This window comes from Pseudopodoces humilis, chromosome 21 (assembly GCF_049639895.1).
Source record: "Pseudopodoces humilis isolate 2021_Gansu_Grassland_sample_001 chromosome 21, ASM4963989v1, whole genome shotgun sequence".
In the NCBI taxonomy this organism is placed as follows: Eukaryota; Metazoa; Chordata; class Aves; order Passeriformes; family Paridae; genus Pseudopodoces; species Pseudopodoces humilis.
In genome coordinates this window covers 10,625,660-10,648,166 of record NC_142220.1, presented here as the reverse complement: position 1 = coordinate 10,648,166, position 22,507 = coordinate 10,625,660, and the positions used below count along the sequence as shown (strand labels likewise).

The 22,507-nt window shown below is 44.7% G+C and overlaps 1 protein-coding gene across 2 annotated transcripts in view; it reads left to right on the top strand.

Annotated features, from left to right (window-relative positions):
- MYH10 (myosin heavy chain 10) overlaps positions 1-22,507 on the top strand; it is an 87,229-nt gene that overhangs the window by 30,346 nt on the left and 34,376 nt on the right. For both annotated transcript variants that reach the window (XM_014259684.2, XM_014259683.2), the window contains exons 4-7: positions 752-779; positions 10,540-10,642; positions 19,046-19,138; positions 21,188-21,251. In XM_014259684.2, the coding sequence (XP_014115159.1) occupies positions 752-779; positions 10,540-10,642; positions 19,046-19,138; positions 21,188-21,251 (288 nt within the window). The remainder of the gene's footprint in view (positions 1-751; positions 780-10,539; positions 10,643-19,045; positions 19,139-21,187; positions 21,252-22,507) is intronic.

Sequence of the window (22,507 nt, the reverse complement as noted above, 5' to 3'; positions counted from 1 at the left end):
AGGGGTGGCATCTACCTGCTGTGAAAGACTTTAACTGAAATGTTGAACTTGCTGCAGGTCCATTTGAATGTTTTGATTATGTAATTTTTAATATGGTGCTGAAATATATTCTGTGAAGCTCTTGTCATGATGAAATAGCCCTTGCAGGCTGTCCCTGACCTTCAGGAGGTCTCTGTGGCACAGAAGTGCTGAGCCACAGCGCTGCAGCATTTTGCTTTCCCTGGGTGTCCTTTAGACACGACTTTCATGAATAAGCTGAATTGTGGGAGCTCTTCAGGCCTGTGTGTTCATTTAAAAAAGAAAACAAAAAGCTGGGGAGGAAATCAGTTGTTTGCTAGAGATGGCAATGCTCTTTCCAAGTGTAGTTGTCAGTATTATGTGCTTAAAACTGTTTTTCTCCTCCTGTAAGGTTGTATATTCTTCATGCATTCAGAATATGAAGTGCTAGGTCCACTCTATCTGAAAACATGGTTAAAAACCTTACTGTGGATGCTTATTAAATTTAACCAGAATTTTGACTTCATTATCTGAAATGTCAGGACTTTTAGGAACTTCTAAGAGTTGTTTGAGGGGTGTGTGCATGTGAAATGGGGATATTATTAAAGGGATATTATTAAAATTGCTTCAGAGTGTCCTTAGGATTGTTAAACTGGAGACGACTGTTAAAAATACTCAGTTAAAAGAAGCTGTTTTGCAGATTACAGAACAGTGGAAACAAACCCTTATAACAGTGTTTGTTCTTGTTTTGCAGACCGTGAGGACCAATCAATTCTCTGCACGTGAGTGACCATTTTTCATTTGGGCACTTTTGGGGATCTGTATTGTGAGAGGGGGCTTTGATACAGCTGTGGGAGTCAAACCTTGGTCTTCAATCTTGACAGGCAATGGGAAAAGCTGTAGCATGAAGTGATATTTAATATGGGGATATAGTCTTTTAATACTGTAATTCACATTATTGAGTTTTCCAGGCATGTTCTACTTAAGAAATGTAATTTTTAAATGTCAGTGAAGATCTCTGCATCCAGCTCTAAAAGCTTTAACCATCTCTGCAATGCTGTGCTGAAACTGCTCAGTGGGAAATGCCTGGGGAAGACAAGATCCAAAAGTGGGTCTGGAGACCTGAGCAGCAGCTCAGCTTTGCCTCAAAGGGGATCTCTGAGGAAGGTGACATGAAGGTTCCCTTTTACCTGAACTCACCCCCCTGCAAAGAGCAAGCTTCTTGCTGTAGCTGAGGTTTTCCTGGGAACTGCAGTGCTTGGGAAGTCAGAACATGAGTGGGATTTCAGGCTGGTGACCCTCCTGAGCTGTTGTGTGCTTGGAGTGCAGCTGGAAGGGGCTCTCCAGCTTCCTTCCCTCTCCCCCATGGACTGTGTGTTCCTGCAGCTTCCTGTGCTGCTGCTGGGAGTGTCAGGAGGGTGATAAGGATTCCCTGTGTGCTCAGGGAGCCAGGCTGGCCCAACCCCAGCCCTGCACAGAGCGCTGCCGGTCATGTTCAGTTCCCTGGGCCAGCACTCCGCGTGCCAGCCCGGAGGTACAGGAGGGAAATTGTCCCTGCTGGGAACAGCCTGGGGGTCAGGATCACCTGTGTTGGAAAGCACACCTTGGCTCTGTGCTGAAGCTGCCTGCAGTGAGCAGGCCTGGCTAGAACACAGCAAGCTCAGGTGCTGCAGGGAGAGGGACAGTGCTTGGCTGCCCCATCCTGGGTGCCAGTGTGCTGGGGATGTGGTTTGGGAGGAGCCTGGAATAGCGACTGCTGGAAGGAGGCCTGGGTTCAATTCTCCATCTTCTGCTTCCTACAGAAGTGCCTTGACTCTCAGAGTCTGGACAGGACTGAGGGTGGACCCTTTCAAGCCATGCTTTTTCCAGCTAGGGATACCATGAATACCATGAAGATTCTCAGGGCCTAAGGGTGCAAAAGCAAAAAGAGTTCTGTACTTAAGATAAAAGTTGTTCCATTTAACTCAGGCTTGTCTAGGTCTGTGGTTCCTGCTCCTAGCAGGACTTCTGTTTTTGTGTGATGACTATTTCATGTGCAATGCACAAAGCAGCCCTTAAAGCAGGGATGGGATCCCAGAGTGAGAAGAAATGCTTTGTTCTCGTGTGTTTGTGGATGCTTTGGCAGTGTGTGCTTGCCCCAGGTGAATGTTTTGAAGTAGCTTCATGTTTTGTGTCTGTGCATGAACTTTATTCTCCTTTGCATGGTCAGCTGAGCCCACAGGGTTGGAATGGCAGTGCTGCAGGATTTGGTGGGTGTCCAATCTGATCATTTACAAATTGGAAAGCCTCTAAGCATTCCTGCCTTCAGCTTTCTGTCATTACCTCTAAAGTTCCCATGGGCTTTTGACCCACCTGTACTGAGTGGACAGTTGATCCCTGTTTGTATCTGGTACAGAGCATGGAATTTGGCATCTTGTGCTGGGTTCCACCTTGGCTGGCCTGAGCTCTGCCTTGCAGAGGAGCTGGGGCTCAGGTGGTGAGAGCTGGGAAGGGACCCACGTCCTTGCAGCCAGAACTTGGGAGAGCACCACCATCCTTCTCGGGAGAGCTTTATTCTTTTGCAGGTCTGCATTATAAACTGGGATTTTGGGGTATTAAGTCCTCTTCATGAGTGGGACAAGGCCGGGGGAACTCGCAGCCTGGAAAGAGATCCCATGTTTTGATCAGGAGCAGGAAAGTGTCCGGGACTCCCCTTGCATTGCTGCGTCTGGTGATGAAGTAAATTGTGTGTTCTCCTTCATGCCACGGGTTTTGCAGGTCCTAGACTCAGGCAGGAATAAATAAAGTGCCAGGAGAGTGTTAGGCACACCAGAGGTGGTTTCAGAAACTCCTGTGGCAGCTCATAAGACTCATCTTCTCATCCCAAGCTTGCTGTCTCAGGACCTGGATCGCCTGATTGACCCTGATGTTTACTAAAGCTGGAATCCCTCAGAATACTTTCTCATTTCTGCAGTAGGAGTGGTTCAGGGTAGCTGATGGAGAAAAAGGCACCTCCTGAGTGGTGCCCTCAGCTGAGCGGGCAGTTGTGGTGTGCCTTCATTTCCCTGTCTCCGGCTGCCTGGACAGGAATTGTCTGGAGGCAAAGCTCTCCCACTGCCTGCTCAAGGTCTGCCTGCTTTGTATCTTCACCTCTCTGCCCCTGTTGATGAAGTTTCCTGGTTTTTTACCTTCCATGGCCTTTAGAGGAGGGGCAGTCACTTCTCCAGTAACATTATTTGAAGGACCTGGACCAGGTCTCTGGATCCAGCCCCCTTTTCTTCTTGACAGCCAGAAGTGCTGCTGTTGGGGGAATTCCCAGGTTTGGGATTGGTGCTGTGACAAGCCTTTGTCTCTGCAGTTTTCCAGATGTCTTCTTTTGGTTCTGACTTGGCAAATGTCTGATCTGGTTGTACTTACCTTGGAAAAATTTTAACACTCTGGTCTTCAATTTTGTTGACACCTCACCTGCAAAGTGACCATAAACCTTTGATCTTCTGAGCTCAACACACAACTGAATGCTGATTTGAATGTGGCACACATGGCATTTTTATCTTTGGCATGAGAGTGTCTAATTAAATCTGGGGTTGAGGCAGTCTAATTGTCTTCCCCTGTGCAGATCTTTAGGAAACACCAGCCTCTTTCCCCAAAAAAGCCTGCAGTCACTATTCCAGTAAATAACAAGCTCTGTGAAGAAAGTGAGTGCAGATGGATCTTTTTTAGGAAATAATTTTGCTGAAAGTTCTCTAATTTTTTTAAGAGCTGTGCTGAAGAAAAACCTTTTAATTTCACTGAGCTGCTGCAGGAACAGGCATTGATCTCAGTGCATGCTTGGAGTGGGATAGCCTGCATGGATGGTTCTCCACACATATCTCTCATAACATCTCATTGTTTTCAAGGCAGGGGGATTACCTGGAGGTTTTCTGTCTCAGCTTCACCACCTGCTAATTAATGTTCCATCAGGACTCCAGCATAAACTGGTGTTTCTAGAGTCAGTGATATTTTCCCAAAGGAGGTAAAAAAACTCCAGCAAATGATGCTGCTGCATTGTCTGGCTGCAGAACACCTTGTCCTGCCATGGAATTTGGTTCTGAGGAGGGGAATGCTGGGACTGGCAGCTGCTGTGCCTGTCCTGCCCTTCTCCAGCCCAGACTGAATGGCAGATGCCCTCCTGCTCCTGCTGTAGACAGGAGGTGTCCCTGAGCATGCAGTGTTGTGCTGTCCTGCTCTTTTGTTACCTTCTCTCTTCCCTTTCCACTCCCCACTTTAGACACCAAATTTAGATGATTGTGTTGTTGCAGGGCAGGTCTCCAGGCCTTGACTGGGAGTTAGTGGTGTGTCACATGCACTGTTTCCCTTGTTCCTGATTTTTAGGTTGGTTCACAGTGCTACCTCCCCTTCCTCATCTGTTTGTGTGAGTTGGGGAGTATTGAGCCCAGGAACAAGATTTGTAGAAGAAACTTCTTGATGAAGTTACTTGTTATGGATGGGCTTTTCCCAGAGTGAACCCAAAGTCCCTTTCCCATATCCAGTAGCCTCTGCTGCTCCATGGCATCACCCTGATTTCCTCAGGAGCAGTGATGGGATTTCTTCCATGCCCTTTGGCCTTTCACCAACTGAAAAACCCAAATATGTCCAGAGACTGGAACATCTACAGCTCCCAAATCCATTGGACAATCCATGGGTGAAAGGCAGATTGTTGCCTGGCTGAAGATGAGATGGGAGGAGCTGAATAAACAGTAATAGTGAGAATTTCTTTTTAGCTTTGAAGCTGGATGGTTTAATCTTGGGCTGCTAACCACTAACAGATGGTGAGAGAAAGGCTGCTGGAGCTCTCCTCTGCTTTGGAGTTTAGTTCATCCAGCTTTTTAACAAAAAGCAAATGAGCAGCCCTCCAAACCAGCACTTTTCTGGGAAGCTGGACTTAACCAACTTCCATCTCATCATTCCCCCTTGACTGGACTGCATATGAGAGTTTATTTTGGACCTTCTCTCTGTAAATTCTTGGTTTGCTGAAAAGAAAGGAAAATATGTGTAGTTCCAGAAACTTCATGTTCCTTCTAGCTTATAAGTAATATATATATAGATGCATATATATATATGTAATAAATATATAAATATCTAAAAGCAGTGGCTTTCAGCCTGTGTTGACTCAGCATCCTCAGTGATTTGTACATAGATATGATGCCAACACTGCAGCATTCCCAGACCTTCCTGCACATCTTCCTGTTTCTGTGGGATGTGAAGCTGTGCTGGGGAGCTTTTCAAGGTGTTGTTTTTTCTTTTTTTCCCTTGGAGAAGCTGCAGCTGCTATTTTGTTAAGTTTTGGTGTTTCTCTGCTCACTGAGCATGCCAGGCTGATGACCAAGATGAAGAAATTTGTGTTGTGGTAATTAGGAATTTGGGAAATACTGAAGAAAGTCAACTCTGGGAATGTGCTGCAGTGCACTTTTAAAGCCAGCCTGTTCTGAAGTGGAGACTCTTACCACAGAGTTCTGGTATTCCCAAAACTGGGCCTGGCCTGATAAAAAGGTGTTCAGCAGATGCTTGCAGCCCTACAAGGATATCTAATCTGAACTGGCTTCCGTAGGAGTGATGGGGTGTGGAGGGAATAGAGGCTGCTTATTAAAGGCCAACAGCAGCAAATACCAAACATTTTTGTCTACAACCCCTGGCTGGAGTCCAGCTGGTAACATTCCCATGGCAAGTGCTGTGGAGATGATGGGAAGCATCAGGAGGGAAAGGAAGCGGCCACGTAAATAGTAAAGCCAATTAATGACTCCAAACTATCAGTTATACCTCTTGCAGAAAATAAGCCAGGTGATTAAGACACCCTTTAATTACAGGTCTTGTCTGTAAATATCTGTTAATTTGTAACTGGCAGATGATCTGCTCAGTTGTGCCTGAGAATAAGTGTCTCCTCTGTTCTTTGCAACTGCTGTTGTGACAAGCACAAAAGGCCATTGTTGGGGCTCTTACATAGGCAGTTACTTTCTCCTCCAAACAATTTAAGTGCATATTTCCATATTTCCATGGTTTGGGGCCTTCTGTAAGTGGCTGCTCCCATGGAAGGAGGTGTAGCTGGCCAGGGGAGCTGGGTTCTGTGTGCTGGGAACTTGCCCAGGTGTCACTTCTTCACAGGAGGACCCTCTGCTGCCACATGAACTTCTCATCCTTGATCATTTCATGACTGAAATTCCTGGGGCAGAAGAAGGGTTTGAGTGACTCAGCCACCCAAAATATAAAACCCAGACTTTGTTTGGGTTAGTTTTTCAGGAATTTAAATCACAGAGATGGTCTCCAACTGCATCTGACCATCCTAAGCCATTCCAGTCTTCAGGGATATTGGTAGTCTGCAGACTGTGCCCAGGCAGCAAGATAAAGAAAAGCCTGTCCTGGGATTGCAAAGCTTTCTTTGGACGTGTGGCTTTGTGTCCCTGTGTCCTGTGCTGCTCGTGGCACTTCGCACCTTCTGGGAGCCTCTGCTGGTGGAATGAATGGCTCTCTGGGGAAGGGAGCTGGAAAGGGGCCAGTCTGTGCAGTGGGCCTTCAGTAAACAACTTTACCCTCATCTGATTTCCCTGAAGTCCATGAGGCATTTCCCAGTCAGGGAGAGGGGCTGGCCCTGCCGTGCCGGCTGCTGTCACAAGATGTGTGAATGCTTCAGACCTGCCTGACAGTAAGGAAAGCAACTGTTCCACTGTTCCCTCAGAAATGGTGTTTCCTCCTGGAATAGATCCCTTGGAAAGGGCTCTTGCCCTGTTTCTGGGATAACACCTGCCACTGGAGGCCGTGCTGTGGGGAGAGGAGTCGTTCCCTGGGAAGAGCAGCTCCCATCCCTGCTTGCTGCCTCTTTCCTTTATCACCTGCGAGTGCTCTCCCTCCCTGAGCTGCCTGTTCTCCAGATGAGAATCCATTCAGTGCTGGAAGTGCTTCTAGTGCAAGATTTGGGCTCGAGCTGCTCAGGGAAAGAGCTGCAGCTGGTTGAGTCAGTGCCTGGATTTTCCTAACCAAATTGGAGCTGGGATGAATTTGCCTGGAGAGTTCTCCAGAGGCTTTGCTGAAAATGACACTCCAGCTTTACATGCAATGAATTCAAAATGTTAAACTTTAAAGTACTCATGCTGGCTAAACTTTTCCTATTTTAAATGTACATGAAGCTGCTTCAAAGCAGCAGCTTTGCTGCTCCGGGGAAGAGCACTTGGACACGGGATCCTACATGAATTCAGCAGTCAGGCTTTGTTTGACCTGTCCCTGGAAGGTGGCTTCCAAGGGAGAGGTCCCTCAGTTAATTGATGGAATAACCTCGTACTTCCAACTGGAGGCTGTAGCTAGGAAGGGTTTGCTCCATGGAAGCAAACATGGCTGGAGCTGAGCGTTCCCAGTCAGTCCCAGAAGGTTTTGGTTCTACCAGTGGAGCTGAGCCTGAAATGAGGGAGGTGAAGTCATTTAGCGGAGCTGCCACCGACTGAGGTGGGGCTGGTTCTCAGCCCAGGGCTTTAGTTGTTTAATTTATGGTAACAGATTGAGTTGTATTAAACCAAGGTTTTGAAAAAGTTAAGCTTTAGCTTTGTGATTCCATCCCCATTTCATATGTACTGTATGTGGTGTTACTCAGAGTTTACCTTTTTTGGGCAGGTTGATAGAGGTAGAAGATTTTAATTTATTTTTATAATCCATGTGTTTGCATTCCTGGGAAAGAACCAAAGTATGCAGATGTCATTATTCTTATAAATGCAAAGGACTTTATCCTAAATCTTCTAATTCTTTCATAGTAAATGGCAGCAGAGCTATTTGCCACGATGCTGCAGGAAATATTTGGCATTCTTGTAAGCTCCAGGGAGAGCAGGACTGGGATGATAACATCCGCTAGTGCTGCTTTTGAATGAGGTCTTGCATAAAGCCTCTCTCTAAAATACCCCTCTGTTAGATTTAGAGGGTCTTTAACACAAGGAATGTGTTTCAAGCTGCTGCTTTTCCTGTGCTTGTGCAGCTTTGCTGGTGTGTCTGCAGCTGACTCTTCCAGCCCTGTGCTGCCCTTTTCCAGAGCTGACATCTGAGCTGTGTTTATTGTACAGCTTCTCTGCACTGCATGTGTTACAGGAGATTTTCCTCCTTTAAAATGTAATAAACTTTAAAAAATAAATGTGACAGAAAAGATTATTTCTCTAGCTTTACAGGCACAGCTAATAGTGCATTCCCAAGCTCTGCTGACAATAAGAACAAATTGTATTGTTTTAAAATGTAAATGTATATTTTGCTGTGCTTCTTACTTCTCTTACCTGCTGGAATAGTTTTAGCATTAGCATATTTTAATACACATCTAGAAACAGGCAAAGCTGCTTTTATTATTGCTCATGGTCATGAATTATGTTAATGTAAACACTGCAGTGAAAGGGAAATGAGAAATAAAGACTTGAGAAGCAAGAATTGGCACCTGATGGTTTAGGGGCTTTTTTTCTGCTTATCCGCATTCTCATTTCTCTTGTTTGTGGGGACTCTGGGCTGGGTGGAAATGGGATTTTTCATTAAGTCAGAGGGTGTTTTTCCACTTGTAGCAGTCCCAAAGTACACCCAGTTTCTGGGTTTCATAGTGATGGTATCTTGGCAAAAAGGAAACCCAGTTATCCATTAGCCAATTCTCAGAGTAATCTCCTTTACAACCAGCTTTTCAGGTAGCACCTTCCAGGTTTTTCCATGCACTGAGCAAAGCCAGCCCAGTCAAGAACTCTGCAGGGAACTCCCCTCCCTCTCCCTGGAAAGCTTTGAGTCATGGAGTGCAGTGCTTTCTAATCTTTCATATTCTGTGTTATTTTCCAGTGATTGTGAGGAGGAATGGAACCAGAGTGGTTTCAGACAGACTGATGGAGCTGTTTCCCAGGAGCAGATGCCATCAATAGCACAGGGGCCCTTGGTTGGCCCTCTGGAGCTGCAGCCACAGCTGGGCACTGAGGCTGTGCAATACCCCCCAGCTCATCTGCAGGACTATTTTCCCTGGCCAAACCTGGGGTTGGTGCTGTTCTCTCAGGTCAAACAGAAGCTGTTTCACCTGAAGCTCTTGTGAGAAGTCCCACGAGCTGCAGTGAATAAATGAGTTCTTGCTCCTGGGCGCAGAAATGCCCATCTCGCCATCCCTTAGCAGAGGTTCTCCTCTCTCAGGGCCATTCTCCGTGGGGTTTCTGTGATTTTAGGGTATTGGAAGATAAGCAGTAATGAGAGTTTTTGAGTCTTAAAAATCTGGGGGAGTATCCATATCCTTCCTGTATATGCAGAATTGAAATTCCAAGTGCTCTCTTGTCTCCTCTCTGCAGCTGCTGAGTGCAGTGAGGATAGGGATGCTCCTCAGCTCTTATCTGATCAAGAAGTGCAGGTCTGGAGGTGCTGAATCCCTGAGCAAATGCAGATTAGCTACAAAACCGGGGTGTATGATGAAAAAGGCTGCACAAGAATGTGCTTAAATTCCCCTGGTAAATGAACATTTCCATTATAAGTAGCTTAGAGCAGAAATAAGCGGGCAGGGAAAATGTGTGCTTGTCATTCTTACAAAGGAGCTGGCTTCCAAACTGTTAATTTTTGAACAACTGTTGAATGACAGGAGTGCTTCCACTCTTTCCATGCAAATCCTCATAATAAAATCCTTTTTAGCTTCCCACACTTCAGAGCTGCTCACGGCAGTCGCTGTCTCCCTGGAAATCTCCCTCCAGTGGCTTGCACTGTTTGAGTCCTGCCTAAGGCACCCCTGAATCCTTCTGGGGGTGGATTTGTCCAAAGCTCAGACCTAGGTTAGAAAAAAACCCCAAACTGGCATTTTTAGAGCTGTAGTAACATCGTTTGTGATTGCAGGGACATGAACTGGGTCACATTTCCTGCCTTAAATATCTCCTGTAAATCTCCCCATAAATTCTGTCTAAACATGGTCTGCTTTAAATCCACTTAAAAATGAGATGTGCATTTGCTGTCTTTATTGATCTGTGAACTCTGCCACTCTGCACTGATAAATTCATTTCTTCATGGCTTCATGTAGCCCTATTTTTAACCTAGCAAAGATTCTGAGGTGAGTGGATAGAATCTCTTGTTTAAAGTGGGTTTTCCTGCCCTGTGCTTCTGGCTCCTAAAGGTACCGAGTGTTTCCCTTAACTTGGTAACCCCCATAACCAAGTCCTGGTATATTAAAATCATGCTAAGCATGAAAGTGTGTGTGTGTGTGTATATCTCATGATTTAAAAATAAAAATGTATCTGCACCCTGAAAAATTCTGTCTGCAGCAATCCTGGCAGGGGACAAGTGTTTCATGTCACCTTGGGTAGCAAAGGACAGGCATGAAGCCAAAAGCTCTTAATCAAACTGCTCTCACACCTTGTATCAGCATCTTAAAGCTCAGGAGATCTTCAGGATGAAGGAAGGATTTTAAACAAATACCTTTAGTTCCCTGCAGCATCCCTGCTTTTGGCTTTTTGGTCTGCTGCATAGTCAGAGCCGTAAATGGGATGAAGTGAGGTGCTGTAAACAAAGGATTGCTGAGTTAGTGAAGATGAATTTTGATGGAATTTCTCTCCTCTTTTGCAGAGGTGAATCTGGTGCTGGGAAGACTGAGAACACCAAGAAAGTTATTCAATACCTTGCTCATGTTGCTTCCTCCCATAAAGGAAGAAAGGACCATAATATTCCTGTAAGTTGGGGTATTTTCTCATTTGTTTATTGTTCTTTTTGCAAATTACCATCTTTGCATTTAAAAAAGTGACTTTTTTTTATTTAACTGTAATATAATCTGTGTAATTTCGTCTCAACCATTATTTTCTCTTTAGCAGTGGCTGAAAAGAGCAGTTACATCAAAATTTCTAGTCTGTGTCAGCTGCCTAATTTCTGTTGTGAAATTAAAGGCTTTATACAAATAAAAGCAAAGCTTTCTGATGCAATAAACCCCATTTTTCCAAAAGATTCAATAAACGCAGGCAATTCTAACTGAATTTAGTTCCCACTGGCTGCAGTTTTGTTTGTGAACAAGCTTTCTGGGCTTTCAAAAATTAACTTGTAGATGGGAAAAACCATCCAGCTTAAAAACTGCTGTAGACTTGCTATATCTAGCAGCCAGCATCTCATTAAAGGCTCAGATTTTGTTACACTATAAACAAGTGAGTATATACTTCTATATCAGAGAATAATGGGCTTTTTGGTAGCTTGGAACCAACTCTGATTTATATAGAACTTTCTTCAGATTTCCTGCCAGGCTTCAACATTTGCACTGAATTTTTAGTGATTCTTTGCTTTTAAAAAAACAGGAATGGGTTTGAATATTTGTTATGAGCACTTGGATCTCTTTCCAGTGAGGTTTTAATTCAGCTTTTCTACAGTCTCTTGCTGTAATTACAAATGGCACGTGCCTGGTTTTCCAGTGGTAATCCTGGTGTCTGTGGTGGCTGGAACCTTCAAACTATATTATCTTATTATATTTTATTAATTATATTTAATTAATTATAGTTAGAATTAGAGATATTTAGATTTAAATATATTAGATTATATATATAAATACATACTAGAATATATTAAAACAATTTAATATTAGATTATATTAGAATAATATAATATCCGAATTCTATGATATATTCTATAATAATTCTATATATTATATTAGAATAATATATAATATATAACATAGATTATATTAGAATAGAATTTAGAATTAAATATCTTAGAATAGAATTAAATATATTAAGAATAGAATTAGAGACTTACAAAATCATAGCAAAAACCTCTAAGATTAAGTGCAGCCTTTGACCAATGCCCCATTCCCACTAAGCCATCCCATGAAGTGTCACTTTGAGCCCCCCCAGGGGTGCTGGTTCCACCTCCCTGGGCAGCCTGGTCCAGTGTTCAACCCAAATTTCATCAGAAATCTCCCCTGATATCCAGCCTGACCCTCCTGGGGCACGACTCGAGGCCATTTCCCCCTGTTCTGGCAATGAGTGCAGGGCACTTCACATTTTGACATTGCTGAGTGTTCCAAGGCTCAAAGTCGTGTAGGAACATGAGGCGATGCTTGACCAGTCTGTGAAGGGGAAAAAGGTGAGGATTTGGAGTGGGAGAGAAGGAAAGGTTGCAGGTGGATTCAGGAGAAATCTCCTGAAGTGTATGGGAAAACTTTTTGCTTTAATCAAGAGCAAATAATGTGAGCCTGTACACTGGAACTGGTTCAGACTGGTGCTGGTTTGTCACAGAGAAAAGATGAAAATCAGTCTTTGCAAGTGTTTCCTGAGCAGCCTGAGAGCTGCAGGCCTCAGGAGGAGGTGTCAGCAGGGTCAGGGCTGTGCTGGGAGGTTGTGCTGGTGACACTGGACATCACCAGGAGTGATTTTCTGGGGAGCCTTTGGGTTATGCGTATTCTTGGCTTTACCACTGTGCAGCCTTGAACAATCCAGTGTTTTCTCAATTTCTACAGAAGCAAAATTGCCAACAGGTTTTTGGAGGGAAGGGAATTGTGCAGGGTTTGCACCAAGTATTTCTAAATACACTGCTGACAATGTGGAATGCCTCAGGCTGAAAGACACTTCTGGAAGCCTCTTGTCCAGGCTTCTTTCAAAATGTGCCTTCCTTCAAAGTGAGATTGCATTGCCCAAGCCCCACAAAAGCTGAGCTTTGAAAATCTTGAAGGGATGGAGATGATGCAATTTCCCAGGAAAGAAAGGGGAAAGCTGGGATGTGAGCAAAAAGAACAGTGAGCGTCCTGAATAAAAGTCTTGGATCCTACCCTTCATTCAGTGTAATGCCACAGTGGGCACTGGATTTGCCATATATCCATGAAAAATGCAGAATGTTTGTCACCAAACTAATTTTGAAAATATAAATGAGTCTTCCTTGTTCTGCAGCAATTAGTTTTTGTTTATGTATTGGAAACAAAGAATGTCCAACCCTCACAGGTGCCACTGGAAAGGTGGGAAGTGTCAGAATGGGGGTTATAGAAGCAGCCCTAATTTGGTCCTGTTTGCATATTCATTAGAAAGCTTTAGAGGGCTGATGGTGATCCACAGTGTGTGCATTACCCTGTGCACAAGGAGATGCTAAATTGGCTTGTTAAATTAATCCATGACTTGCAGTCTGTCTGTACCCATCCTGTTACAGATAATTATCAGTGACATGTATGTTTCTGAGCCTGTTTGAATGTCTCATTGATTATTTTTTTAAATGAAGCAATTTGTATGCTAAGCCTGGGGTTAACTTTGATTTGCCTGATGGAGTGCTGTAAAAATAGAACAAACCAAAGGAGCCCAGTCTGCCACCTCAGAGCAGCACTGATGGGGCTCACCAGGTACCTTCTCCAGCTGGGATGGGAAGTGTTCAGCCTCTGTGAACTGGGAAATGTTCTGCCTCTACACAGCCTGGCATGGTTGGCATCCAGCTGCCTGCCCATGAGGCTTTTCTATTCTGAAATCTCTTTCCTTAGAGCTGACAAAGTCCTGCACAGCCCTTAGCACATCATCCTTGGAAATGGTGTCACTAAGACAGGGTCTGGAATTTCAGCCTGAATAGCAACAATTCCTGGTTTTTGAGTGTTGGAATCTGTGGCCCCAGTGGCTCATTCCTGAGTAATCCCAAGATGTTGTCTTGGAAGTGTGGGCAGGAGGTGATGCTGATAGAAATGTACATGAGAAACTTCAGTAAAGGTGGGATTTGGCAGAGCCAGGTGGGACTGCAGCAGTCCCTAAAACTGGGAATAGAGGCTGGGCTGTGCTGAGCAGCAGAGGGGAGGCAGAGGTGCCTGCAGTGGGTTATAAACGAGCCCCTCTAGGGCCTGAAGGTGGGGTGAAAGTGAGCCTTGCATGGTGAAACCTTTAAATCAAGTCAGATCACAGAATCCCAGGATGGCTTGGAAGGGATGCTAAAGATGATGCAGTTCCAGCTCTCCTGCCATGGCAGGGACACCTTCCCCTGTCCCAGGCTGCTCCAGCCCCAATGTTCAGCCTGGCCTTGGGCACTGCCAGGGATCCAGGGGCAGCCCCAGCTGCTCTGGGCACCCTCTGCCAGCCCTCCCCACCCTCCCAGGGAAGAAATTCCTGCCCAATATCCCATCCAGCCCTGCCCTTCTTCAGCTTCAGACCATTCCCTGTGTCCTGTCCCTCCATCCCTTGTCCCCAGTCCCTCTCCAGCTCTCCTGGAGCCTCTTTAGGCCCTGGAAGAGGCTTTAGGATTTACCCAAAGTGTTCTCACCCCAAACTGCCTCTATTTTCACTAAACCCAGCTTTCATGTTGGTGCTATTTTAGACTTTAGAACTCATTACTGGTACTTTCAGGTTAATGATTGCTTTCAGTGGCTGTGTTTGCCTTGGTAGCTGAATTGCTAAATTGCTTAAGTTGTTTTGTTAATTTCTAAAGAAACAGAATCAGTTTTTGAAGGACAGGACCTGAGACAGGATCACTCAGGCTAAAGCTTCCCTGGGTTTCCCAAATGGGCTTTAACTGCCGTAATTGAAACACAGAGAAGTTAAATCTGTGCCTGATTGTGCTCAGTTCTGGTTCTAGTAGGACAAGAACGGACACCCAAGAGTGCAATTCATCTTTTCTAAATAGAAACAAATGGAACTCCTCTGAATTCTGAGGTGTTCCTGTCCTTCCCCATGATTCCAGGAGGGGCAGTTCTTTTCTTGGCAGGTAGAGTGCACCTTTGAAAATTCACATTGCTTACCTGACCAAGCCAAACCTCTGCTGGCTGCTCTGCAGACCTCTGTCAAAATCTGCCATTCTGCACTAATAAAATGAGAGTCACAGAAAGAGGGAGTACATTTGGCTTGGCATAAAAATCTCTTGTTGTGTGTGTTTCTCCACAATATTTTGCCTCAGGCTCTCAGATATGAAGTTTAAGATTATTAAACTCACAGGCTGAGCCAAGGAGGAAAGAATGGAATTGAAAATTTCTGCTGAAGCTGTGCAGATTTAAACTTTGAAGGGTTTTTATTTTACTTTATTACCTTCATGTTCCCTTTCCCTTCTTGCTGGCAAAATTTCCAGTGTAAGGTTGTCCTGCTGCTCGTGGTGGTGCTTGAAAGAAAGAAGCAAAGGTCTTGTCTTGAATGTGGGTTTGCATTTCTTAAATATTTGTAGCACAGTGCAAAACCAACACCCCTGACTACTTGGTGTCGCCTCCCTGGTGTTGTTCCATCCCCTGTGTGGGTGCTGAAGGACAGTGATGATCTCCTCCATCCCCAGCAGCCGCAGTGCCCAGGGCTGGCCGGGAAGGGCCGTGCTGGTGGGGATTGAAAGCCGTGCCCCAGTAACGCAATTCCTGCCCTTTCCCTCGCTGCTCAGGGCCTCTGTCATCCTGGCTTTAATTAGTCCTTGCATAAACACAGGGTGCAGTGTTTTGCACATGCCAATAACTTCTGTTCTAAAATGAATTTGGGCAGTTTCTGTGAAACTTTCTGTGAAGTGAGTGTGTGGTTAAACGTGCTGACAGTGCTAATTTGGGATGTGACATGCAGCTGGAATGCCTGCTTGCTAACTTATCATTTGTTTGTTTGCAATGAACAGCCCGAATCACCCAAACCCGTGAAACACCAGGCAAGTGGTTTTTTTTAATGCTTTTAAAGTTATGTAGGAGAACTGATGTATATTCTTCTCTTTGTGCTGATAATGTGGGAAACTTTGAAGGAACACACAGCTAATAGAGAATTTTGGAAATATTTTTAACTGGCTGTGAGAGAGGGAAGAGTGAGCAGCTCATGAGTTTCTCAGCATTGCAAAGGATTTTAACCACTTTTAAGCCCTGAAATGAAAGGTTTGCCCTCTCTCCAGCCACCCTCCTCCAAATACCGTGTGTATGTTGGGTAATGTGCTGCTGAGAGAGTGCAGAACACTTTAATTATTAAACAAAGCACTAAATAAAAGATTTGATTAATGGAAGCTACCAAACTCTTTGGATTAAGTGTTTTGTCTGAATATTTTTACAGCTTTGCAAAACACCAATGAAGACTTTGATCTCAAGTGTAAAAGGTTTGGCATAACCAAAAGCCTTTTGAAATAAGGAGTTTCCCCAGACTTTCTAGGACAAGTGGTGAGAGCAGAGTGGGATCTGCTGCCTGAATGAAAGTTTGCTCATTTGAGCTCCAGCAGCTCTCACTGCTCAGGTTGGCTGGAGCTGGGCAGATAACGCTGTCCATCCTGTGCTCCCCCCAGGATCCACCTCCAGAGCTCACCTGGAGGAGGCTTAGGTGGAAGTTGAGGGCAGGACTGTGGAAGGAGATAAACAATTGCTGCCCCGAGATAAATGCCCCACTCTGACCTGAGCTGGTGGGTGATACCTTTGTGCTGGGCATGAGCTTTTAAATAAAGAAGCTTTGCCCCAGCCCCTCAGGGGGTAATCGGGGAAACTGAGGCAGCTCCCCTGGGTTAGTTCAGCTGGGAGAATTCCCCCCTTGCATTTTTCTGAAGCTGATCAGTGCAGTGTAACTGCAGTGCAAAGGGGAATAGGAAAGGAACCTTCAGGTGTTATATATTGGAAGCAAAAAATCAATCCCTGGACAGCTGTGATGCCTCTGGGAGTGTGTGGTACACGATAAACCTCTGCAACCCAACTGTGTGTCTGAGCCCATGGTCTCATTTTCGGAAGCTGCAGACATTCCTAGTGTTTAACTTAATCCTCCCTCCATGCACACATCAGGCAGTTTGAAGGGTTTTTACTAAAATATTTGTCAAGTCCAAAACCAGACAGAGTGGTGTTTGGTTTAACCCTCCTTTTGCTTAGAGCTGGCATGCCAGGGTTGACATAAAACATTTGTTGGTGAACATTTTAACTGTGTGTGTGGAAAATGCTGATCCCGAGCTGTTGATACTGCATAAGGCATGGAATCATTAACATCTCTGTTTCAATGTCATTTGGAACTCCAGAGTGGATCCCTGTTGTATGTGAGTAGCATGGAGCTTCCTTCCCCTGCCTGCCCCAGGCCTCCCCCAGACACACTCACTGGGCTGCTGGTTTTGCTGAAACTGAGACAATAACCTGGCCTTGTCTTCGTGGTGCCTGCATGAGCTCTTGCATGACCTCGCTTCTCCCACAGTTCCCATCCTGCTTTTTCCAAGTGCTGGGGAGGTGCCTACGCAGGAGCCGTGCCCCTGGAGCTCAGTGTCTTTGCAGAGCATCGAGCTCTTCTGAAGGAGCTTTTGGCTGAAAGCAGTCTGTGGAGAGAGGAACACTCCCAGCTCAGGAGGCTCCCACAGTGAGGGGTGTGCTTTCCTTGGTGCCAGCTGTGACGAGTCTGTGTGTGCAGCACCGAGCACTGCTCGTTCCCATGGTTCTCACCCACAGCTCAGCATCCAACTGCTTCCTTCAGCTCCTCAGAGATGGTGGAAAAACGAGCTGCTGAGCCCTTCCTGCCTCCAGCAGAGGCTTGGGATAAATGTGTGTATCCACATTGTCTGCTGGTTTATTCCAGGTTTATTCACAGCCCCAGCCCAGGCGGTGCCGGTGGGACACAGCCGTGCCCACGGAGCAGTCACTGTGCAGGCAGGGGTTTTCTTTTCCAAAATATTTCAGAGTTGGACATGCCAGCTGTGCCACACTCCCTGCCTTTGCTGGACATGCAGGGGTTTATCCCAGATCAGTGATGAGGGAATGAGTGCTCCCTTGGATCCTGGTGTGGCCGCAGGAGGGAGAGGGGAGGGAAGGTGGGAGCATTCCCAGGATCTGAGATAGGAAATTTGGGGAATATCAATTGCAGACAGCACACAGTGGGTATAGCAGGCACCCAGTTTCTGTCCAGTTGCAGGGTTTTTGTCAAAGTGCTTTTAAACTGTCACCTCAGCAGCCCTGCCATGGCACTGCTGAGTCTGCTCTAAGACTCACATTTATTCCTTCTGCATTTATTCCTTCTTTACTTACCCCAGAATTCAGGGAATGCAGAGTCCCAAAGGGAATGTGTTTGGAAGTAAGGAACTTCTGAGCAGATAACTTGAGGTCACATAAAAGAAGGAGCAGCCATTTATTTCCAGGAGAGCTTGAAATATATTTCAATATACAAATAAAACTCTTTTAGGTGTTAAGTAGTGAGTTTTTAAAATTCCTGTCTAAGAATTGACCCCATGTGGAAGTCTTAGGAGACTCAGTGCTTCCTGTTCTTTGATGCTTGATCTGAGGCCTTTATTCATCAAGACTATAAATAATTGGAAAAAGCAGGTTCATGAACACAAATGTCAGATTTGGAGACTACATTCCAGACAGCTTCACTTAATTTTTTTTCCCCCAAACCATCCTTCAGAGCAAGAAGACAATATATTTTCCTGTGTACATTTGTGCCTCCTGGGCTCTTGGAAGCAGCACAGACTTTTTTTGTTACCAGACCCGCTCACAGACAGCACTTGTAAAAGCTGTTGTGCAATTTCCTCGAGATAAGAACTTCAAATTCTAAACTCATTGGCCAGAACTTACAGAAACATTGAACAAATGCATGAAACATCCCGAGCAATGCTGGCTGGATTGAGCAATTTGAAAGCAGAGTTTGTAATTGGTGTTGCTGTGCTGCTCTGGCCCTCACAGGTGTGGGCAGGTCAGAGGTGATGCAATGAGAGGAGTTTCAGTCTGGCTGACTGAGGGGAGTTTCACTCATCTGAAAGTGAGTTTGAAAGTAGGTATTTCTGAGCTTGAAAATAGGTGTTCTGAGGTAGCTGCATTGTCAGCACCAAGTTTAAATCTAAAACCCTGAATCACTTAAATTGGTTTCTTCCCTTAAGCACTCAAGGTCTGTGCCTGATTTCATTAGCCCTAAATGTGAGTTTTCTTTCCCATCTTCAGTGACTTTCAACATCCATCAAGTCCTATCTGGTCCCTGCTCTGTTTGTGTGTGTCTCTGTGTGTGTTTTAATAAACAAACGCCACCCAGAAAAACACCACCAAAAATCCAGCCACGTTCACCCCTGGATGGAGGAGCCTCTGCAGGTTTGGCAGTGAGGGGAAGGAGGAGAATCCCCTTCAGGAGTGGTGGCACTGCCACAGCCAGGGGAAGTGACTGTCAGGAGAGGCAGAATGCTTGAGCCCTGCACAGGTGCTCTGTGATAAATCTCTTTGGTTTTCTGTCTGTGTGGTTTTTAGGGGGAGCTGGAGCGGCAGCTTCTTCAGGCCAACCCCATCCTGGAATCCTTTGGGAATGCAAAGACAGTGAAAAACGACAACTCCTCCCGCTTTGTGAGTACCTTCTTCCCCAGAGTCTGTAAATCTGATTGCTGTTTGTGGGGAAATTACCTGTTTTAGGTGTTTCTCTGATTACTATCAGGAGATTGCTCTGTTCTCTTCCTCCATGAATCCAGGTTCTCTTATAAAGCCTTCTGCATTTTTGGGGTCACTGAAGACACCTCCTCACTGGCTCTTGGCAATGATTTTATTCTAACTCCAGCCATCCCTGAGCTGAAAGCAGTTCATGATCTAACAAATACAGTTGAGCTGGGGCTTGTGTGCACAAATCCTGCTGGGCTGCTGTGAAAAGGGAAGGACTGTGGTGGCATCCCCATGGAAGTGGCAAAGCCTGCAGCCTTCTTGTCATAGCTGTGACTTTATCCATTGAGGGGATTGGAGAGAACATCCTGAATCCTACAAAAACGTAGAGCTTGCACATAAAACCCATCTAAATGTACTGATTTACTGCAGGAAGGTCAAAGAGCCACTGTGTGACTTAGCCCAGGTGTCAGGCACCGCTGTAGCTGCTCCATGTTTATGTTGGGTCCCTGCCTGCTGTTCACAGAGTGTTTTGGTGGCTGATAACCACTTCTGATGGGTTCCATTGTTTTAAAAATTGTGGTGGAACTCAGGATGAATAAATAGCTTTTTACCACTTCTTAGAACTTCCTTTACTTTGAAGGGAAAAAAAAAAACCATCTCTTATTTCAGGGAGAAGATGTTTTTAGTACAACTTCAAAAGTGTACAGGAGGCATTAAATCTTTTTGCTTGTGAGAACAGCACTAAAATTTACAGAACAAATGAAAGATTTCTTGTCTGCCTTTGACATTTCAACAGTTGCTTGGATTTATAATGCATGAACTCAACTCCATGATAAGAACTCTGGAAAACTGTATGACTAAATCCATCAGCCCTTGGAGCTGAGAAGGGAGAGCACAGTTCTGTGGCAATTCAGCTTTTTAAATTTTACAGCCCTGTTATTTATAATGTTTCCTGATGCTTATAGAAGCTGGGTACAGGATTTATAACATCAACAGGTTTCACTGCACAATGATCCTACTTTGTTACCTGTCTTGAATCCATCAGAGACTGTACTAATTTAATGAGAATACTTTTTCCCCTAAAAGATGTTAGCATCTGGTTTGTGTTATTTTGAGCTCTGCATTGCCATCATGAACATAATCACTCTGATGGCTCCAGCTCTGTTTTCATAAAGGAACAAGTATAATTCATTCCAGATGGTCTCATCTCATGCAGAAAAAAAATCATCTTTAACAGCCATTTTAAAACCTGACTTTAAAAAAATGTCTCTCCTCCCACAAAGTGAGAGGTGGTGTTGTTCAGCCATGCAGGTTTGACAGCCTTCCCCTGCTCTTGATAACCCAGGGAGGACTAAGAGAAGTCCAGTGGCCAATGGATTTTATTTTTTCCCCATTTTTCTTCAACCAAAGTCAGTTCTCTTGTGTTCCAGGGAATAAATCTCTGGTTTGCATTGGACAGGAGAGTGAGCTTGCTGGATTTATGTGGCAGCACTGAAAGCTTCCCTCTGATGTGGTTTTTCCAAAGCCCTGGGCTCGGTGCTGTGATGGTGTCAACAGAATTCAGCTCTTGGATGAGCTGAAGAGAGGCCATGGAAGCCTTTTGGAAAGGGAAGGAGAAATCTTTTGGGCCAGGCAGCACCTGAGATCCAGAAGTTGAAGCCCCTTCAGGCACCAGAAGATGCTACAGAAATGTGCACACCTGGAATCTCAGCATTGCTTTCCAACTCAGCCAGAGGGTTTGCTCAGGGAAAGTTGAGCCTCACATTCAGAGGGGTTTTTCCTAAGTCCAGATTCCAAATAAATCTGCACTAGGAGTTCCTCAGTCTTTGGAGTGTGTTTGTGTGCAGCCTGCACTGTTGGAGTGAGGGCTGAGCCCATGGAAGGGGAAAGGTTTCCTTTGAACTTGGGAAATCCTGGATCCATGAATGCATTTGGATTATGTTTGGTATAGGCAACATTGTCTTAATTAGAATTAAAAAAAAAAAAAGTAATTATGAAAAAATCATCTTTTCTTTGCAGGGCAAATTCATCAGGATTAACTTCGATGTCACTGGTTACATTGTTGGGGCCAACATTGAGACCTGTATCCTTTTTCCTGCCACATACTTACAAAAGGCAGCTTCCCTGCTTTGTTTTGCTTTTAACCCTAGAATTCATTGGAATGCAGTGAAAGGTTGGACATTCCTTTGACAGCACCCATCTCTTCCTCTGTTTCAAAATAACTGATCAAGTATCACAAATTCAGCAGCTTCCTCATGCTTGGAAATCCTGAACTCCCAAATTCCACACTCTGAAACCTGCAGGATTTTCAGACTGGCCTTAAACCCAGGGTGTGTTAAAAAGGGAAACCATATAAAATGTTTTTGCTCTGGGAACATTTCTGAAAATGCCTCAACTCTTTCCTAAGGAGGAGCTGAGCCTGTGCTGGTGCCAGAGCTTGGCTGGGAGCAGCCCCTGCCTGGAGAGGGATGCTCCTGGTCCAGGGGCAGAGCTGGGCCACCTCCTGCTTGCTCAGCTCTAATAGGTACCCCTGAAGGTTCAATAACACAAGGCTTTCTATTGTTCTTAATTAATTATAATTAAAACCAAAGCAAATTTGGTTTTAGCTCTAAGATTTGTTTTATTTATGAGTGTAAAACCGAGTAAAAATACTGGCACTGAAATTCCCTCCCTGAAGTCGTTTTCTCTGTGCTAAAAATGTATTGTGTAATTTTGAGTTTTCTGGGAGAGTAACAGTGGGGTGGTCATAAAATGATGATGTTGGAAGTCTTGATGAACAACATTAAGTGAATATTGATCATAAACAATGCTGGAGTTAAGTTTCCATTTGGTTGCTGTGTTTCAAAACTGCTTGATCTGAAGTGCATTGAATGTTTGGAATTGTCAGAAAATGTGATTTCCCAATAAGGCTGGGAAAGATCTATAGTTATTCAAAATATGCTGCAATGATAAGTGTTTTTTTTTTCATTCACCACAGCACAGGAATGAAAGCAGCTTTTAGGAAAGTCCAGATGAATTGTTTTGCCCAGAGCTTTGTGAAAACAGGAGGATTTAACTCTTGGGGAATTTCTTCTTCATCACAGGAGCTCATCCTTGCCACTGTCATTTCAAATCCCTGTCCTACATTTGGTTTACAATATGGAATATCAAGAAATAAAAAAAATTAAATAAGATTACAGCTCATGGCAGCTAATCAGGCACTACCTGCTGCAGAAATTGAATTTGGGAGCTGTTTAAAGGCAATGTGGATTGTTATGGAAGGACTGAGAAATGCACTTGGGATGATAAAGGATTTCTGAGTTTAGCAGCTGCTGTGTTTTTGGGCTTAAGAGTTCAGCT